This window comes from Larimichthys crocea, chromosome I (genome assembly GCF_000972845.2).
Source record: "Larimichthys crocea isolate SSNF chromosome I, L_crocea_2.0, whole genome shotgun sequence".
NCBI lineage: Eukaryota > Metazoa > Chordata > Actinopteri > Sciaenidae > Larimichthys > Larimichthys crocea.
Window position 1 is genome coordinate 47,097 of NC_040011.1, and position 16,469 is coordinate 63,565.

General features: G+C 39.5%; 1 protein-coding gene, 1 long non-coding RNA gene and 2 gene segments (V, D, J or C); 1 reads left to right on the top strand and 3 right to left on the bottom strand.

Moving 5' to 3' along the window:
- Nucleotides 1-992: 992 nt before the first annotated feature.
- On the bottom strand, nucleotides 993-2,793 carry LOC104936271 (Ig kappa-b4 chain C region-like). The segment is given in 3 exon segments: nucleotides 993-1,328; nucleotides 2,248-2,323; nucleotides 2,767-2,793. Coding segments are annotated over 3 exon segments (429 nt in total).
- On the top strand, nucleotides 2,252-6,862 carry LOC109136774 (Ig kappa chain V region K16-167-like). The segment is given in 3 exon segments: nucleotides 2,252-2,882; nucleotides 2,990-3,268; nucleotides 6,354-6,862. Coding segments are annotated over 3 exon segments (534 nt in total).
- Nucleotides 4,369-5,966, bottom strand: LOC109136775 (uncharacterized). The gene is made up of 2 exons (XR_003462284.1): nucleotides 5,927-5,966; nucleotides 4,369-5,539 (listed from the first exon to the last, which is right to left on the bottom strand). It is a non-coding gene; the product is annotated as an uncharacterized LOC109136775 (long non-coding RNA).
- A 2,562-nt stretch (nucleotides 6,863-9,424) lies between the features above and the next one.
- Nucleotides 9,425-15,177, bottom strand: LOC104918243 (NLR family CARD domain-containing protein 3-like). Its single transcript, XM_027277887.1, has 7 exons — nucleotides 15,057-15,177; nucleotides 14,667-14,815; nucleotides 14,226-14,345; nucleotides 13,149-13,268; nucleotides 12,576-12,695; nucleotides 11,385-11,614; nucleotides 9,425-11,274 (listed from the first exon to the last, which is right to left on the bottom strand). Exons 2-7 carry the CDS (start codon nucleotides 14,795-14,797, stop codon nucleotides 9,425-9,427), a joined length of 2,571 nt encoding a protein of 856 aa, XP_027133688.1. The 5' UTR covers nucleotides 14,798-14,815; nucleotides 15,057-15,177.
- Between the last annotated feature and the right edge of the window lie 1,292 nt (nucleotides 15,178-16,469).

Below are 16,469 nucleotides of genomic sequence, written 5' to 3' on the forward strand. Positions count from 1 at the left end.
GAGAATGTTTTAGTGGAAACATCAATGCCAAGAATGTTCATGTTCAACTTCTGTGATAAATTCAGTTGTTTGGGGCACATTGACGATTACAGTTCTAACTTTAAAAAGACAATCATTTTTATATATTAAAGCATCACAAATGTGATGTTAAGAATTTGAAGTTTTTCATTGAGCTTCAGATTACTTAAAGCTTAAAACATACTTCTGTATTAAAGTGCACAGTGCAGCAGGTTATCAACAGTTCTGTCTCACTCCAACCTGTAACCTGTTCAAGCTCAGCCACAACATTAGATGGCAGTGTTGACCATTATTGCCGTGAAAACTGAGCGGGATATAAAGAGTTATTATTTTATGCAAATGACAACCTGCTTTTATTTAAATCCTGAAAATCATTTTTATTATTTAGATTTTTCTTCTGATATTAAACATTTGTAGGTACAAATGAACTACATATAAACATAACACATGGATCTTCTTCAAGGGCAGACATGAGTAATAGCTTTTTCAAATCATTACAATTGAAACACTTTTTATTGCTACTGAAATGCTCTTAGCATCGTTACCGAGGGTAATTGATATAGATCAAAATAGATCGACTATAGATGAAATTCAATCAATCAAATGAATTAGTCTAAAGCAGGCTTCACACAGGGGACGTAAGCGCCGTGGTTTAGCTGCGTCCTCTGCCCGGCATCAACTCACACCTGGTGCGTGTTGGCAGTGTAACGGCAGCGGAGCGAGTCAGGCTTTAAACCATTAAAAAGTCAGTGGACATTACTGTACTGTAATCTGACTAATGTTCCTAAAAGAAAGGACATCAAAACACATCATCATATACATATTGAAATCTTTATTGTTTTAAAATGTTGAAGCCAAGAAGACGTTAATGTTAAAATGTCATGACATAAAGATAGAAACAAAGAGAGAAACAGAGAGAGAGAGAGAGAGCAGACTGAGAGCAGTATCAGAGTAAATGCGGTATCAGAGTCCCAGTGAGTCAGGTCAGGACTGGGAACACTGGTCTCTCCTCAGTGTCTGTGAGAGTGAAGTCTGGGAGCCCTGGGTGGCCTCACAGGTCACAGAGTCCACCTTCCTCCACTGGTCTGCATCGAGCCTCAGGGTGCTGCTCCAGCTGTAGAGGCCGTCCTTCTCCAGCACCACGGGGCTCCTGCTCTCCTCCCAGCTGATGCTGCTGCTGCTGTCCACCTTCCAGGCCAGACTCCAGTCTGAGGGGAAGCCCTTGTTGGCCAGACGCATGAGCGTGGCCTTCCCCTGCTGCAGCTGCTCACTAGAGGGGGGCAGCACCGTCAGGGTGGGGGCGGTATCACCTAGGAGACATCAATCAGATTAGAGGACAGCTGTCAATCAAGCAGCAGACACTTGGACACCTTTACTGTGTGAGAGTTGGTTTTGCCCTTTAAGGAGTTTCTGTCAGATGATTTTTCTGCTCCACCAGTCACTCACTCACACATTGTTTCACTTCCCTTCAAGAAGCCTGTCATGCACGTCAGCACAGAGAGAATCATCATACACAATGACCTGAAATATATCTAACTACACTGGAAATGAAAAAATCAATCAATCATATTTAAAAGAACAAAAATAATAATAATAATAAAACCTCTGTATTTGGTTTATACTATTACACCACTATTTCTACAGACATGTATTATTTTATAGTCCTGGTACATTTGTACAAAATGATTTCCTGTCAAAACTCTCAAAAGGACAAAAGTTAATCATATCCACTGACATAATCAGCCAAAAATAACTGACAACCATGTTTACAGGGTTCATACGACAGATTTGAAAAACAAACAGTTTCAGAAAACTGTCGAAATTATTTCTAACTGAGGTCAAAAGACCATCAGAGACATTATATCAGTGATTTGATCGCATTTTTAACAATTTCATCTTCATTCTTTCTTTAAAAAACTTTGAACTCAACTTCCAAACAGTTTTAAACAGAGAATTAAAAGCTGGATTTAAAATTTGTAAAGTACACGCTATAATTTTTCTTACAGTTCAAGCTGTTCACATTTCACAAATTAGACTGATCATGAGAAGTTGAGTGAAGCTGCTTTGAGTTCAACTTCGAGGTTAAACAGGAGAAACAAATAATAAAATTGAGTCTTTAAAGTGATTCAAATTAGTCTAATGAAAATTTAAAATTACTGCAAATGTTTATACACATAAATTAAAACCTTAACTGATGATATCATATTTAATATTTGAGCAGAAACTTACTTCCAACATTCAGTCTGGTTCCTGCACCGAAAGTCCACCACAGTGATGCAAACTGGTTCAGTCGCCGTACAAAAACCTCTCAATGTAGAGAGACACGGCTCTCTGACTGTGACACAAACAAACTCAACATCAACACTTCCTGTTTCTAAAAGAATGAAATATTTCATATTATACTGATCAAACAGAGACACAGCTGTTCAGAATTAGTCACATTTTGACAGATAGAAGTTTACATATGTCTAAAAGTCAAAGTGAAGTTGTTCTGGCATTAAATGAAACAAGACAGAAGACGTTCTTAAAGAAAATGTATCCACAGTCATCAAACCAAATCCACCTTAAAATAATGACTGACTGTTAATCAATACTCTGATAAAGTGATTGATCCATTGATAAACAGCATGATCAGAGTAATCCAAGTCCCTGTTGGAGTCAGTCAGAGCATTTCCATAGAGAGCCACTTTGCATCAGCAGCACCATGCTCCAGTGCTCTGGGAGACTTTATAGCCCTGAGAGTTGAACACTGGATGACTGACAGCTGTCCTTCATGACAACAGAAGCCACAGAAATCCTCCTCATCAAAAACATGACTTTGACCTCCGTCCTCATCTGGACTCTCCTCTGCTGCTGCTTCACAGGTAAAGTCCAGAGAATCAAACTCCTCTCCTCTATGAACATCCGTCCCTCTGAAATGAAGCCCACAAAACCATGACGCTGCTTTATGTTTTTGTGTCTGTATCCTCAGAGTCCAGAGGCCAGGTCACAGTGACTCAGCCTGGAGCAGTGAGCTCTGCTGTGGGGGGCTCCGTCACCATCAGCTGTAGGACCAGTCAGAATGTTTATAAGAATTACCTATCCTGGTACCAACAGAGAGATGGAGAAACTCCTAAACTCATTATTAAGTATCCTAATCAGGTAGTATCAGGGATTCCAGATCGTTTTTCAGGCAGTGGATCAAACTCTGACTTCACTCTGACCATCAGTGGAGTTCAGACTGAAGATGTAGCAGTTTACTACTGTATGGGTGAATTTTCCGTCTCTTCACACAGTGAAAAAGCGCCGTACAAAAACCTCCCTCAGTCAGACTGAACAGGAACTGAACTGACTGCTGCAGCTGGAAGCTACTGCAGAGACTGATACACTTCACTGAGGACACACACACACACACACACACACACACACACACACACACACACACACACACACGTTATATATGCTGTACAGATGTGATTTACTGTCATTGTGAAAGGTATGGCATATCCAAGAATATTTTTTTGTTAAGTTAACTCTAGTCATACTCCCTGAATATGGAAATCCTCTCATGTGGTACCAGGTCTAAAGTAAGTACCTAACCCTAAACAAATTAAGAAGCAGAGACCAGTCAATCTCACATCACTTGTTATGAAGAATTTTGAAAAGATTATCAAAAACTTTGTGATCACAGCTATTGATGTAGAAGAAGCTTATCGTCAATACTGCACACAACTATGTTGAGAAGATGAGGGTACATGCTAGGCCTTAGTTTGCTGACTTTTCTTTCAGCAACAGACAGCACACTCTCTCTCTCTCTGAAGTTAATTTCCTTGTTCATAATGTGACCACTGGTACAGTGTGCTGTCAGTAGTAAGATCTGTCGATATCTGGCAGTGAAATTTCCGATTAAAGTACAAGTTACAGTAGTGATGGTTATTTTACTGGTCATTCTATTTCTACAGTCTACTTTCTACATTTAGGGAAATATTGTACTCTTTACCTTTACTGTATCTGACAGCTGGACTTTGATCTTCACTAAAGCTGACCAGATTATAAAATCCAGTGGATTGTTAAAAATGTATCCAGTAGTTTCAGACCTTTTCGTCTTGCAACTCCTAAAAATATAAAAATGCAGTATTTAGTCTGGGCTCCTTGTCACATATCATGTTGATGAGTGGTTTGCAGTTCTGCTCTAAACCTCTGTGTTTAATTTGAATAAAACTGTTTGACGGTCAAAGAAGTAAAATTATCCAATACTTTACAAATAAGCAGATCAGCAAAATCTCAAATTATTGTATCAGTCACATGTGGAACAATGTTTTTATGCTCATTACAGAACAACAACAAAAACACATTTTGCTTACAGTGTCGTCAAGGTGGGGGCTCATTTTATTTGGGTCAGATCTCATTTATTAGTTTAGTTGGTTACATTTAGTGTTCAGAGAACATATGCAATAAGACATTAGACTTAGACAGACTTTATTGCCATTCAGCTGTACATTCACAGTATACATTTGAGCGAAATTACATTGCATAGGATCAGCATAAAAAGAGAAGACAGAGATGCATTGGACCAAATAATAATGTTGTCATAATGCGAAAATGAATGACAGTTCTCCATTATTTAACAGTGTACAACACAAAGAAATACAGAGAGAAGCACAGACTGAAATAATCAAAGAAAGAAAGAAAGAAATCCAGACTCAGGTCCAGGTCAAGTCAAGGTGGAGGAGGTGGTTGAATGTGGAGCAGAAAGAATGGAGTCAGTGTATCTGCAGAGACTGTGTAGAAGGACAGAGCAGCAGCAGAGCAGTGAAGATCCACTGATGATACACCAGGAGGGACGTCAGTCCTGTTCAGACCTGCAGCTGTGTACGGTAGTGTAGCTAGTGTCCTCTCAGCTCTCATGTTAACGTGTTGGAGTGAAGCTTCACAGACCTGCAGAGACTTTGGTCATCAAGTCTGTTGACTTGACAGATTTCACTTAAGTACACAGGTGAAGTAAAGTACTGAGAGTCCCTGAACACACCATTACCGCAGAAACTGACAGACATTCACTGCTCACTTTAACTTTCAGCTTTGATCACTGGACTTACTGGAGCAGAGGTTCTGCTCTGTACAAAGACCACATGGTCACTAAATGTAATGATGGTTCTTTGCAGGCTTCAGTCAGACTGATCTGAGAGCTGTGACAAAGATGACCTGATCAGTTCTTTAGTGTTGAAATGAGAGAACAAACACGAGATCAGATTTGATGGTCCAACAGAGTCTCTGTTTACAGGAAAGACTGGATCTATGCTTTGATACTAACCGTGTTTAGTACAATACTGCTGAAGCCAACATGGACTGACTCCAACCCTGTACTTACCTCAGAGTCTTCAGTCTGCAGTGTGGACTCTCCACAAGATCAGACAGCAGCTTCACTCCTGAAACCTGTAGGTTGTTGTAGTCCAGGTCCAGCTCTGTCAGATGGGAGGGGTTGGACTTCAGAGCTGAGGCCAGAAAAGCACAGCTGATCTCTGACAAACTGCAGCTCCTCAATCTGAATAAAGAATAAAGGGTGTGGTTAAAAATCCATTCATAATCCAATCAGATGTGTTCAGGTTTAAAATGTATAGCTCAACATTACTATGTCTACTACAACTACTATGTGCAATAAATTTATAGAGAATATAGAAAAAAATATTGAAGAGGTTCAGAGTGAATTATCCAGATAACTCTTTCTTGTTATATTCAGGTTTTAAATAATGAACTCAACATTTCTCTGCCACAGTCAATGGACTAAACCACAGAAGAAGAAAATAGACTTTAGCATCCAGATGCTCATTGTGGATCAGTATAATATCAGCTTGATAACTGCAGTTTATTGTCACCACAACTATCTCATCATATTGATCTCAGCACAGAAGTAAAAAAAAATCTTTCTAACCTCAGAGTCTTCAGTGTGCAGTGTGGACTCTCCAGAAAATCACACAGCAGCTTCACTCCTGAATCCTGCAGGATGTTGTAGTTCAGGTCCAGCTCTGTCAGATGGGAGGGGTTGGACTTCAGAGCTGAGGCTAGAGAAGCACAGCTGATCTCTGACAAACTGCAGCTCCACAGTCTGAATAAAGAATAAATGATGAAGATAAAGAAAGAAAGATAAAGAAAGAATAATATAGAAATATTTCCACTTTTTTGTCCACCAATTTAGGTTCAGTTCAGAAGATATTCTGTAAAGAGATGTGATGATTTACCAAAAACTATAAACATGAACTTTAACTAACAGATGACATTTTCTACATTTTGTCACAATGGCAGTCATTGTTGATTTCCTGTGTTCCCCCTTGTCTAACCGCTGATCCTCTTATGCTCAGGTCCCTTCACCTCCTGCCACCTGCTTGCCTGCTCTCCATCAACCATCTCCAGACAGTCCACACTCCGTGCCTCTCCCATCCGTTTTACCACTGCTTCACCTCAGCCATTCCCTCCACCTCGTCATCGGACCCTCTCCTTCCCCTTTTCTCTCACATCACAATAAATCCCCTTCTCTTACCAACCATTGTCTGAGCCTGTATTTTGGGTCAGTACCTGTGTAACCATGACACATTTCCTTTAAGAAACAGAAGTATTTGTGACTGCAAACTAAATTTTATACAAAGAACATGAAAATAGTGTTTGAACAAAAGGAAACTTTATGTAAGTTGTGTATGAAATATAAACTAACTTCAACTGTTAATTAAACATCAGATCTACAATAGTAACAGAGTCAGTGAATTGACCTCAGAGTCTGCAATCTGCAGTGTGGACTCTCCAGAAGATCAGACAGCAGCTTCACTCCTGAATCCTGCAGCTTGTTGTCACTCAGGTCCAGCTCTGTCAGATAGGAGGGGTTGGACTTCAGAGCTGAGGCCAGAGAAGCACAGCTGATCTCTGACAAACTGCAGCTCCTCAATCTGAATAAAGAATTAGTGATGTAGAAAATGAAAATAATGTATTATTACAATACCTTCTTACCGTATTTGGTGTCTTAGTAGGTATATGTCATTAAAATGAGAGGTCTACATTTGTACTGTCTTCAAACAGCAGCCACATGAACATTAAAAGAGTTATTGGTAGAAGTTCTCATTCCTCTGTCCATACTGAGTGTGAAGTGGTCTCTTCCTAACACAACTACACTGTCAGAAATTACTTCATAAGTTCGGCTGAAAGCAATATTAAGCTTCAGCAGTCTGAGTTGGATACATCAAGTAGGTGTCTACCAACAATAAAGACTATTGTAGAGCAAACACCCTCTTTGAGTTACTATTCCCTAACTGCAGCTCAACAAGGAAACAAAAGTCAAATTCACAGACTTCCAAAGATCTCAAGGACGTGTGGGAACCATTTTAACCAACAGAGAGTCTTTTTTTTTCTTTCTTTTTTTTAAATCCCCATGTAACCAGCAGGAAGCTTTGTGTACTTTGTTGTTGTTGTTTTTTAATTTGTGAAAACTGATAAAGCTTGGTAACCTGGATACAGTGTAAGGATATCCTGGTAGAAGTGAATGCAGTAGTTGTGTATCTGAGGTAGATTACATCACATGGCTTGTTGATTTTATTAGATTTGCATGTTTTATGTATGTTCTGTGTTTGTGTTATTTGATCAGTTTTAAGTGCTTTGCTAAGTTTTAACTTTGCCACTTGGATGTAGTCCCTATATTGTCTAAATTTGCCTGCAAGACTCTCATGCCCAGCCAGTTTCCATCTTAAAATTCATGTTTTTAATTCTTTAAGGTTGTTTATTGATTGGTGTTTCTTTTATTCTCACTTGTTTTAGGGACATTTGTTTTAATTTTCTGTAATAAATAAATAATATTTATTTCATAGAACATCACTTCTCTGATTTTTACTTTTATGGGCTCTGTACTGGTGGAAACCCCCTTGAATATTTTAAGACTGATTTATAAGCTTAAAATTTACTTTGGGTGAAAGTCACACTCATATAGCCCTTGAATCTTACTTTGTTATCAATCAAGGATTTGAATTGAATATGTAGAAAACAAACTACATGCACTAGAGCCAGTGAACTGACCTAAGACTCTCCAGTCTACAGTTTGAACTCTCCAGTCCAGCAGACAGTGTCTTCACTCCTGAATCCTGCAGCCCGTTGTAGCTCAGGTCCAGCTCTCTCAGATGGGAGGGGTTAGACTTCAGAGCTGAGGCCACAACCTCACAGTGAGTCTCTGAGAGTCCACAGCTAGAAAGTCTGTCATGACATAAAGATTACAAAATATGTCATTATGAAAAAGGACACTTCCTATTTACTTCATGTGTTTGTTGTCAGAAAAGGTTGACATATTCTGCTTGATGAACATTTTTTATACACATCAGTGGTTCAGCTCATTTTATCTTACTGTGTTTGATATGAAACCATAATTCTCATCACTCTCTCATACCTACAGACTTTTAATCTTTATTTTGCTTCAATCTTACAGATGACTTCAAATATCACTGGCTGGATTTGGACCACAGTTTTGGGGACCCAGTTGCTGGTCCATTCCAGCATTTTCAAATTCATGTTACCACGCACAAGGCAGTAACTGTAAAGTTACTTTGTGTTAACTTTAACATGAACACTCAAACACGGTGGACACCACTGCTACAGACCAAAGAATCTTTAAAATAGCAAGACCTTCTGAGAGGTTTATTAGTCAGTTACAAAACATGACTAAATCTTCATATCTTTAGAGGATGACTTGTTCAGTACAGATACAAAATAAGATAAGTATTGTACAATTAAAAAAAAGATTTCATGGTGAAGAATTAAAAAAATATATAAAGAATTAAAACTACTGAATCTATCTATCTATCTATCTATCTATCTATCTATCTATCTATCTAGACCAAGAGTTTGGTCTAGACCTCCATATGGTAAGTGTCATGAGATAACTCCTGTTATGATTTGACGCTATTAGATTGGATTGAATTTACTGCACTCTTGGACTCCTGCCACCACCAGTCATGCACCACCCCAGACACCCCCTCTTCTGTAACACCTACTCACCTGCACGTTCTCTGTGGTGTTTTACAATAAACTGTCTTAAACTGATTCAGTCTTGGTTTGTGTTTGCAACATGAGTCTGAGCTTGTTCAGTTTAACAATATGTAAATGGTAACATGGTGTTTTGTGTGGCATCCCTAAAATCCCCCTATCGCTATGAACTGGCTCAAAAACCAATAAATAGAATAACTGTGTTGTTGAACTGCTATGAACACAACCACTGAAAAATCTACATTTCTGCGCCCACATTTGAAATGGCTCAAGAACGTCTCTGACAAAATACAACTGACATATAATGTTTGCAACACAAGTGCGGCACAATTCTAATAAGAAGAAGAATTTTATAGTGTGTATATCTGAGGAACTAAACTACTAATCTACATTGATATGTTAATCACATTTGGACTTACACAGCCTTTCTGCAGTTCCTCACAGCTGGAAGCAGTCTCTGTCGTCCCTGGTCTGATGTTTTGTACTTCTGCAGGTCTAACTCATCCAGAACCTCCTCTGACATCTGCATCACATAGGCCAGAGCTGAGCAGTGGATCTCAGAGAGTTTCTTCTCTAATCTGTTCTTTGACTTTAGGAACTCTTGGACCTCCTGATGGACTGAGTGGTCATTAATCTCCATCAGACAGTGGAAGATGTTGATGCTTCTGTCAGGAGAGATATTACCACTGTTCATCTCCTTCAGGTTGTTGATGGCTCTCTGAATGATTTCTGGACTGTTGTCTGTCTTACCCAGCAGGCCTCTTAAGAGTCTCTGGTTGGACTCCAGAGAGAGGCCATGAAGGAAGCGAACAAACAGGTCCAGGTGACCGTTTTTACTTTCAAGAGATTTTTCCATAGCTTTCCTCAGGAACACATCCAGGGATGAGTCACAGCTATCATTGTTTCCGAAAGACTCTGGTTTTGAGTCACTGTATTTGTTGTCTTTTAGGAAGTCATTCAGTACCTTTGTGTTCTTGTTGATGTAACAGTGGAGCATGTAGACTGCAGCCAGAAACTCTTGAATGCTCAGATGAACAAAGCAGTAGACTGTTTTCTGGAAGATCACACTCTCTCTTTTGAAGATCTCTGTACAAACTCCTGAGTACACCAAGGCCTCTGTGACATCCAGACCACACTGCTCCAGGTCTTCTTGGTAGAACATGATGTTTCCTTTCTCCAGCTGTTCAAACGCCAGCCTCCCCAGCTTCAGAAGAACTTCCCTGTCAGCCTTCGTCAAATTCTGTTGACGCTTCTGTCGATTCTTCTTGTGTGCCCCATTGTACTTCTGCTTCTTCCTCTTTGTCTGAACCAGCAGGAAGTGTGAGTACAGGTCAGTCAGGGTCTTGGGCAGCTCTTCTTTCTGGTCTGTGGTCAACATGTGGTCCAGAACTGTAGCAGTGATCCAGCAGAAGACTGGGATCAGACACATGATGTGGAGGCTCCTGGAGGTCTTGATGTGTGAGATGATTCTGCTGGACAGATCTTCATCACTGACTCTCCTCCTGAAGTACTCGTCCTTCTGAGCATCAGTGAAGCCTCGTACTTCTGTTACCCTGTCAACACATGAAGGAGGGATCTGATTGGCTGCAGCAGGTCGAGAAGTTATCCAGATGAGAGCCGAGGGAAGCAGATTCCCCTTGATGAGGCTTGTCAACAGCACGTTGACTGATGACTCCTGTGTGACATCAGACACGATCTCTTTGTTGTTGAAATCCAATGAAAGTCTGCTTTCATCCAGGCCGTCAAAGATGAACAGAAGTTTACAGACAACGAGCTTCTCTGCTGTGACCTTCTGTAATGTTGGATGGAAAACATGGATCAGCGAGAGAAGACTGTACTGCTCATCTTTGATCAGGTTCAGCTCCCTGAACGAGAGCAGAACCACCAGACTGACATCTTGGTTCTCCGAGCCCTCTGCCCAGTCCAGAGTGAACTTCAGCACTGAGAAGGTTTTTCCAACACCAGCGACGCCGTTCGTCAGAACGACTCTGATGCGTCTCTGTTGGTCAGGTAAGGCTTTAAAGATGTCGTGGCACTTGATCGGAGTGTCATGGAGGGTCTCCATCTTAGAAGCTGTCTCAAGCTGCCTCACCTCATGTTGGGTGTTAACCTCTTCACTCTGTCCCTCTGTGATGTATAGCTCAGTGTAGATCCTGTTGAGGAGGGTTCCACCTCCTGTTTCATCTGTTCCTTCATTCACACATTCATATCTCGTCTTCAGACTGACCTTATGTTCATCTAGAACCTCCTGCAGACCATCACTCACTAAAAAAAGAAAAAAAAAGATGTCAATCTGCTGATTATTTTACCATTACATAAATAAATGTAATGGAATGAAATGCAGCAGGTTACATTTTTAAGGTGTACAGTCTTACTTTGTACAGCGGTGGTCTGGCTGGCTGTCTGCAGTCCTGGTCTCGTTTTAGATAAAGATCTACACTGGGGACAGGAAGAGTCTCCTGATGAAGCAGACTGGTCCCAGGTGATGCACTGTCTGCAGAACCAGTGTCCACAGCTGGTAGAGACCAGATCCTTCTGGACGTCCTGACACAAAGCACAGCAGGACAGCTGCTCCTCCACAGGAACATGACCCCTCCTCCTCTCTCTGTGAAGACATTTGTTCTTTTATTCAACTCTCCTTCTTTCATAAACATTGATTAACATCTAAACATTTAGTGATCTGCCTGCAGTTTGTTACTAATACAGATTCAGCCATGCTTAATGGCACTATGCTCTAGCACTTCTTAGCAGTGGATTTACCAACACATCAGTCTTTCTTCCTTCAGCAGATACTGGACTGAATCACCCACATTCCAAACTGATTTACTGACTTTAACCACATTAAATGTTATGCTGCCATGCTGATTTCATGATGTTTTGATATATTTATTCAAAATATTTGAATATATACAGCCTGCCAAACTGCAAACTGCATCTTTGTTTTGTTTTTGTTTGTTTTTTTCTGGGGAAGGAGCCCCATGCCCACTGCTCAAATGATGTCCCCCCAGAACTTACAGGTATTACACCGCTGTCCCCTGTCCATGGATGTTTGTTTATGCTCAAATATCAACTTTATAATAATTTAAAGCTTTTAACTGCAAACTCCAAATCAATAGTGAGAGAATCTTGGAGCTTAAATTTTCTTCATCATATTTTACATAAGTAGTCAGTTAGAGACTCAAACCATAAACACACAGAATCAAGGTGAGCATAGTTTTTCTACAAATGTCTTTTTCATCAACTGTTGCACAATTATGATATGAACTGATTCAAGTTATGTTGGACTGGAACAGCTGATTTGGAGAACAAAACTAAGAACATGACTTACAGAGTTAAAACAGATTCTTATACTGTATATTTTGAATAGTTACAAATCCACACAGACAGAGTAAAAATATCTAAATATTTTCTTCAAGTGTCAATTCTAAAATTCTCAGGTGTTTTACAAAATAAAGAAATAAGATCCATTTTAGTCTGCAACATAAATATACAATTATTAGCATCTTGTTTTCATCTTTAATGTGTTATCTTCATCAGGTCAGTTTACAGTAAAAACTGTTTCTTACTTTGTGTCAGAGGGTCCAGGTTGATTACTGAAGGTCAGAGGATGAGATTTGGAGCAATCACTCTTTAGAGACAAACAGCTAGATCCTGGAGAATCGGCTCTCTGTTTGTTGTACTGAAGGCTGAAAACACCAACATGTTTTTATTCAGATTACACAAATTGATAAATTATTTGATGAAGCTCTAAATACACAAACTGCTATCAATAATTAGGAGGTTTATACATATTAGTCCTCTTAGATCAGATTGCAGTTTTCCAGCTGTCAGATACTGATCACAGATACTGAGAGAAAGAGATCACAAATGATTTGTCTTGTTCTTTAAAATCTACACAAAACAAACTTCAAGGACTGCCATTTATCACCTACATAACACCACAAAAACTAGAAGCCTCAAAACCACAAACACATGCATAAAAACTAGTCCATGCATTTGTTATTTCTAGACTAGATTATTGCATTTATCATCAGGCTTTAGACTCCTGTTGAATGTTGCAGCTTGTACTGTATATTGACAGGACCATGGATCAGAGATTCTACTGGTCATTGAAAATGAGTTAATAGCAGCTCTCTTACTTTGTGTCAGAGGGTCCAGCTTGATTACTGAAGGTCAGAGGATGAGATTTGGAGCAATCACTCTTTAGAGACAGACAGCTAGATCCTGGAGAATCGGCTCTCTGTTTGTTGTACTGAAATCTGCAAACACCAACATGTTTTTGTTCTGTTTACATGAATTCTTTATAAATTAATAATGGCACAGAAGTTGACAGAGAATTCTAAGAAGAGAAAAGGAGAGAGTGAGTGAGAGGGAAGCCATCGGACAAGAGGGAGTTGATAGAGGAAGAGAGAGAGAGACAAAGAATTCCATAAAATGTTCCTAAAAATATCAGGAAAACTAATTTCTGATGAAATATTCGGAGGAAATAATCAAATCAAATCAAATCAGATTTTATTTGTATAGCCTAAAGTCACAAAGTACATTTGCCTCGGAGGGCTTTACAATCTGTACAGGGACCCTCTGTCCTTAGACCCTCGGTTCGAGTGAGGAAAAACTTGCCCACAAAAAAACATTTTAACAGGGAAAAACGGTGGAAGAAACCTCAGGAAGAGCCACAAAATTCATCCAAACTTCCTGCAGTTATTGTTTCACTGTTTGGGTTCATTGTTCAATTCATCAGCTGTTCTGTTATTGTTATTTATTGAATATAATATGAAATACCCATAAAGTATGTCACTTTAGTGGATTCAGAAAAGGATCCCTTCAGGAAAAATGCCTGTAAACAAACATAAACTCTTAAAATCAGTGTAAACTAAAAATAAATTTGTGTTTTGAGTTTGTCAGACTAAAGAAGAAAGTGTTATTAACCACCCAGCCAAATTTGAATGATTAAAAATATCGTGACGTTTATGAAATTAGGTGTCAAAATCTAGTAAAAATGAGCAGTATTCTCAGCTCCATGACTATGTGGGCGTTAAAACAGATTCTTATACTGTATATTTTGAATAGTTACAAATCCTTACAGTAAAAATATCTCAATATTTTCTTCAAAAAAATCTAAAAAAAAGTCTAAAATTCTCAGGTGTTTTGCAAAAGAAAGAAATAAGATCCATTTTAGTGCATCAGGTCAGTTTACAGTAAAAACTGTTTCTTACTTTGTGTCAGAGGGTCCAGGTTGATTACTGAAGGTCAGAGGATGAGATTTGGAGCAATCACTCTTTAGAGACAGACAGCTAGATCCTGGAGAATCGGCTCTCTGTTTGTTGTACTGAAGGCTGCAAACACCAACATGTTTTTATTCAGATTACATGAATTATTGATAAATTATTTGATGAAGCTCTAAATACACAAACTGCTATCAATAATTAGGAGGTTTAAATACATTAGAAGCCTCAAAACTACAAACACATGCATAAAAACTAGTCTATGTTACTTCTAGACTGGATTATTGCATTTATCATCAGTCTACCCAAAGAAGTCCCTTTAGACTCTGCTGCTGAATGTTGCAGCTTGTACTGTATATTGACAGGACCAAGGATCAGAGATTCTATTGGCCATTGAAAATGAGTTAAATGAGTTAATAGCAGCTCTCTTACTTTGTGTCAGAGGGTCCAGCTTGATTACTGAAGGTCAGAGGGTGAGATTTGGAACAATCACTCTTCATAGACAGACAGCTGGATCCTGGAGACTCCGCTCTGCCCTCCGCTTCCTTCACACGAACACTCATCTTTGAACTTCAGTCAGTCTGAGAGGTAAAACATTAACACTGACTGTGAGCTCTGAATACAAGAATGAAGAAAAGTGTCACAAAGACTGAGAAAGAGGAAGTAGCGCACACAGTTTGTGTCGAGAGATGCATCAAACTGTTCATTCAAACATTTCCATCGTTTACAGTCCATAGAGAGAAGACTGACTCAGAGACTTTGAAAGTAAAATGGTGGAGGGGAAATGAAGTCAAATGGTGAAAATGTTGGATTAACACTCACCCTGCCTCAGCCTTCAGTTTTCCGACTCAAAATGGAGTCTGACAAAGTGACTGAACACAGGGTGCGGCCCAATGGTCAGATTTGCTCAGGAAGGAAGTATTAACAGCTGCCAAGATATGAGAGAGAGAGAGAGAGAGAGAGAGAGAGAGAGAGAGAGAGAATATGAACATATGTGATGTCAAAACTTCATGAAGTGTGTTCTTGACAAGGGGGTAACTCAAAACAGAGGACTCAAACGCAGAGTACGGGATGAAGCAGATGACTTTATTTCGACACACCGGGAAAACAAAAAGCGCCTCACAATGAGGGGTGATCAAAAGCACAAGCTAAAACTACAAAAAGGCAGAGCCAACAAAAATAAATAAATAAATAAATAACTATATCGAGGAACTAGATGAAAACAGCAACAAAAGCTACACTACAAGATAGACTACAGAAGGGCAGAGCAAAAAAACAAAACAAAAAAACACTCTTTCGAGGAACTAGAAGACAGAACAAAAACTTAACTACAAGATAACTTCTGACTAGACTATGACGAGTGCTGGTGATCAGTACAATGGACATGACACACTGGCACAGGACAAAGGGCGACGCAGACTATATGAACACATGGAGGTAATGGGGAACAGGTGGACACAATCAGGAATCAGGGAAGACAATCAGACTGGTGACACATGAGGAAGGGCAAGTGACCTGAAACGAGAGGAGAGTCATTTCCAAAATAAAACAGGAAGTCACAAGACAAACATGGAGACAGGACAAAAACTCAACTTGACATACCGGTGTGACAGTTCTGTTGTTGACTGTGGAGCTGCGTTCACACACACAATAAAAACTGTAACTGTGCCATCCAGTGTCCTGCAGATCATCATGAAGTTACCACTGATTATTAATCATATATCTTTGCCAGGGCCGGCCGCTGGCATAAACACTCTATGCGGTTGTTTAGGGCCACAACCACTAGAGGGGCCCACACGATCAGTGTGTTATTAGATTTTTTGACCCTCTCTTTATTTCAACATATACTACAATGACATCTCAATTTAAACAGATGTATTAATACAGGGGTGAAAATTTAACCAGTAAAGTTAGTTTGTGACCGCTCCCTCCTCCGTGCGTAACCATGGTGACAACGCAGCCGCAGCGGTCGGCAAACGCGGCATTGTGGGTATCGTTATTAACAACACTACAATGTTCCTAAAAGAAAGTTTATGAGTGGTGCGGAAGGACGAATAAAAAAGGAAAATCGAGACGGAAAGACGATCACAAGATAAAAGTATGTTAAAATGTGACTGTTTGATTAATTTAATTTCAATCCGATTAAATAATCTGCAGCGCAGCATAGCATGAGAGCATAATGAGAGCAGCAGGGGGTTATTGAACCTAATAATAAACTAGCTGGTAAGCTAGTCA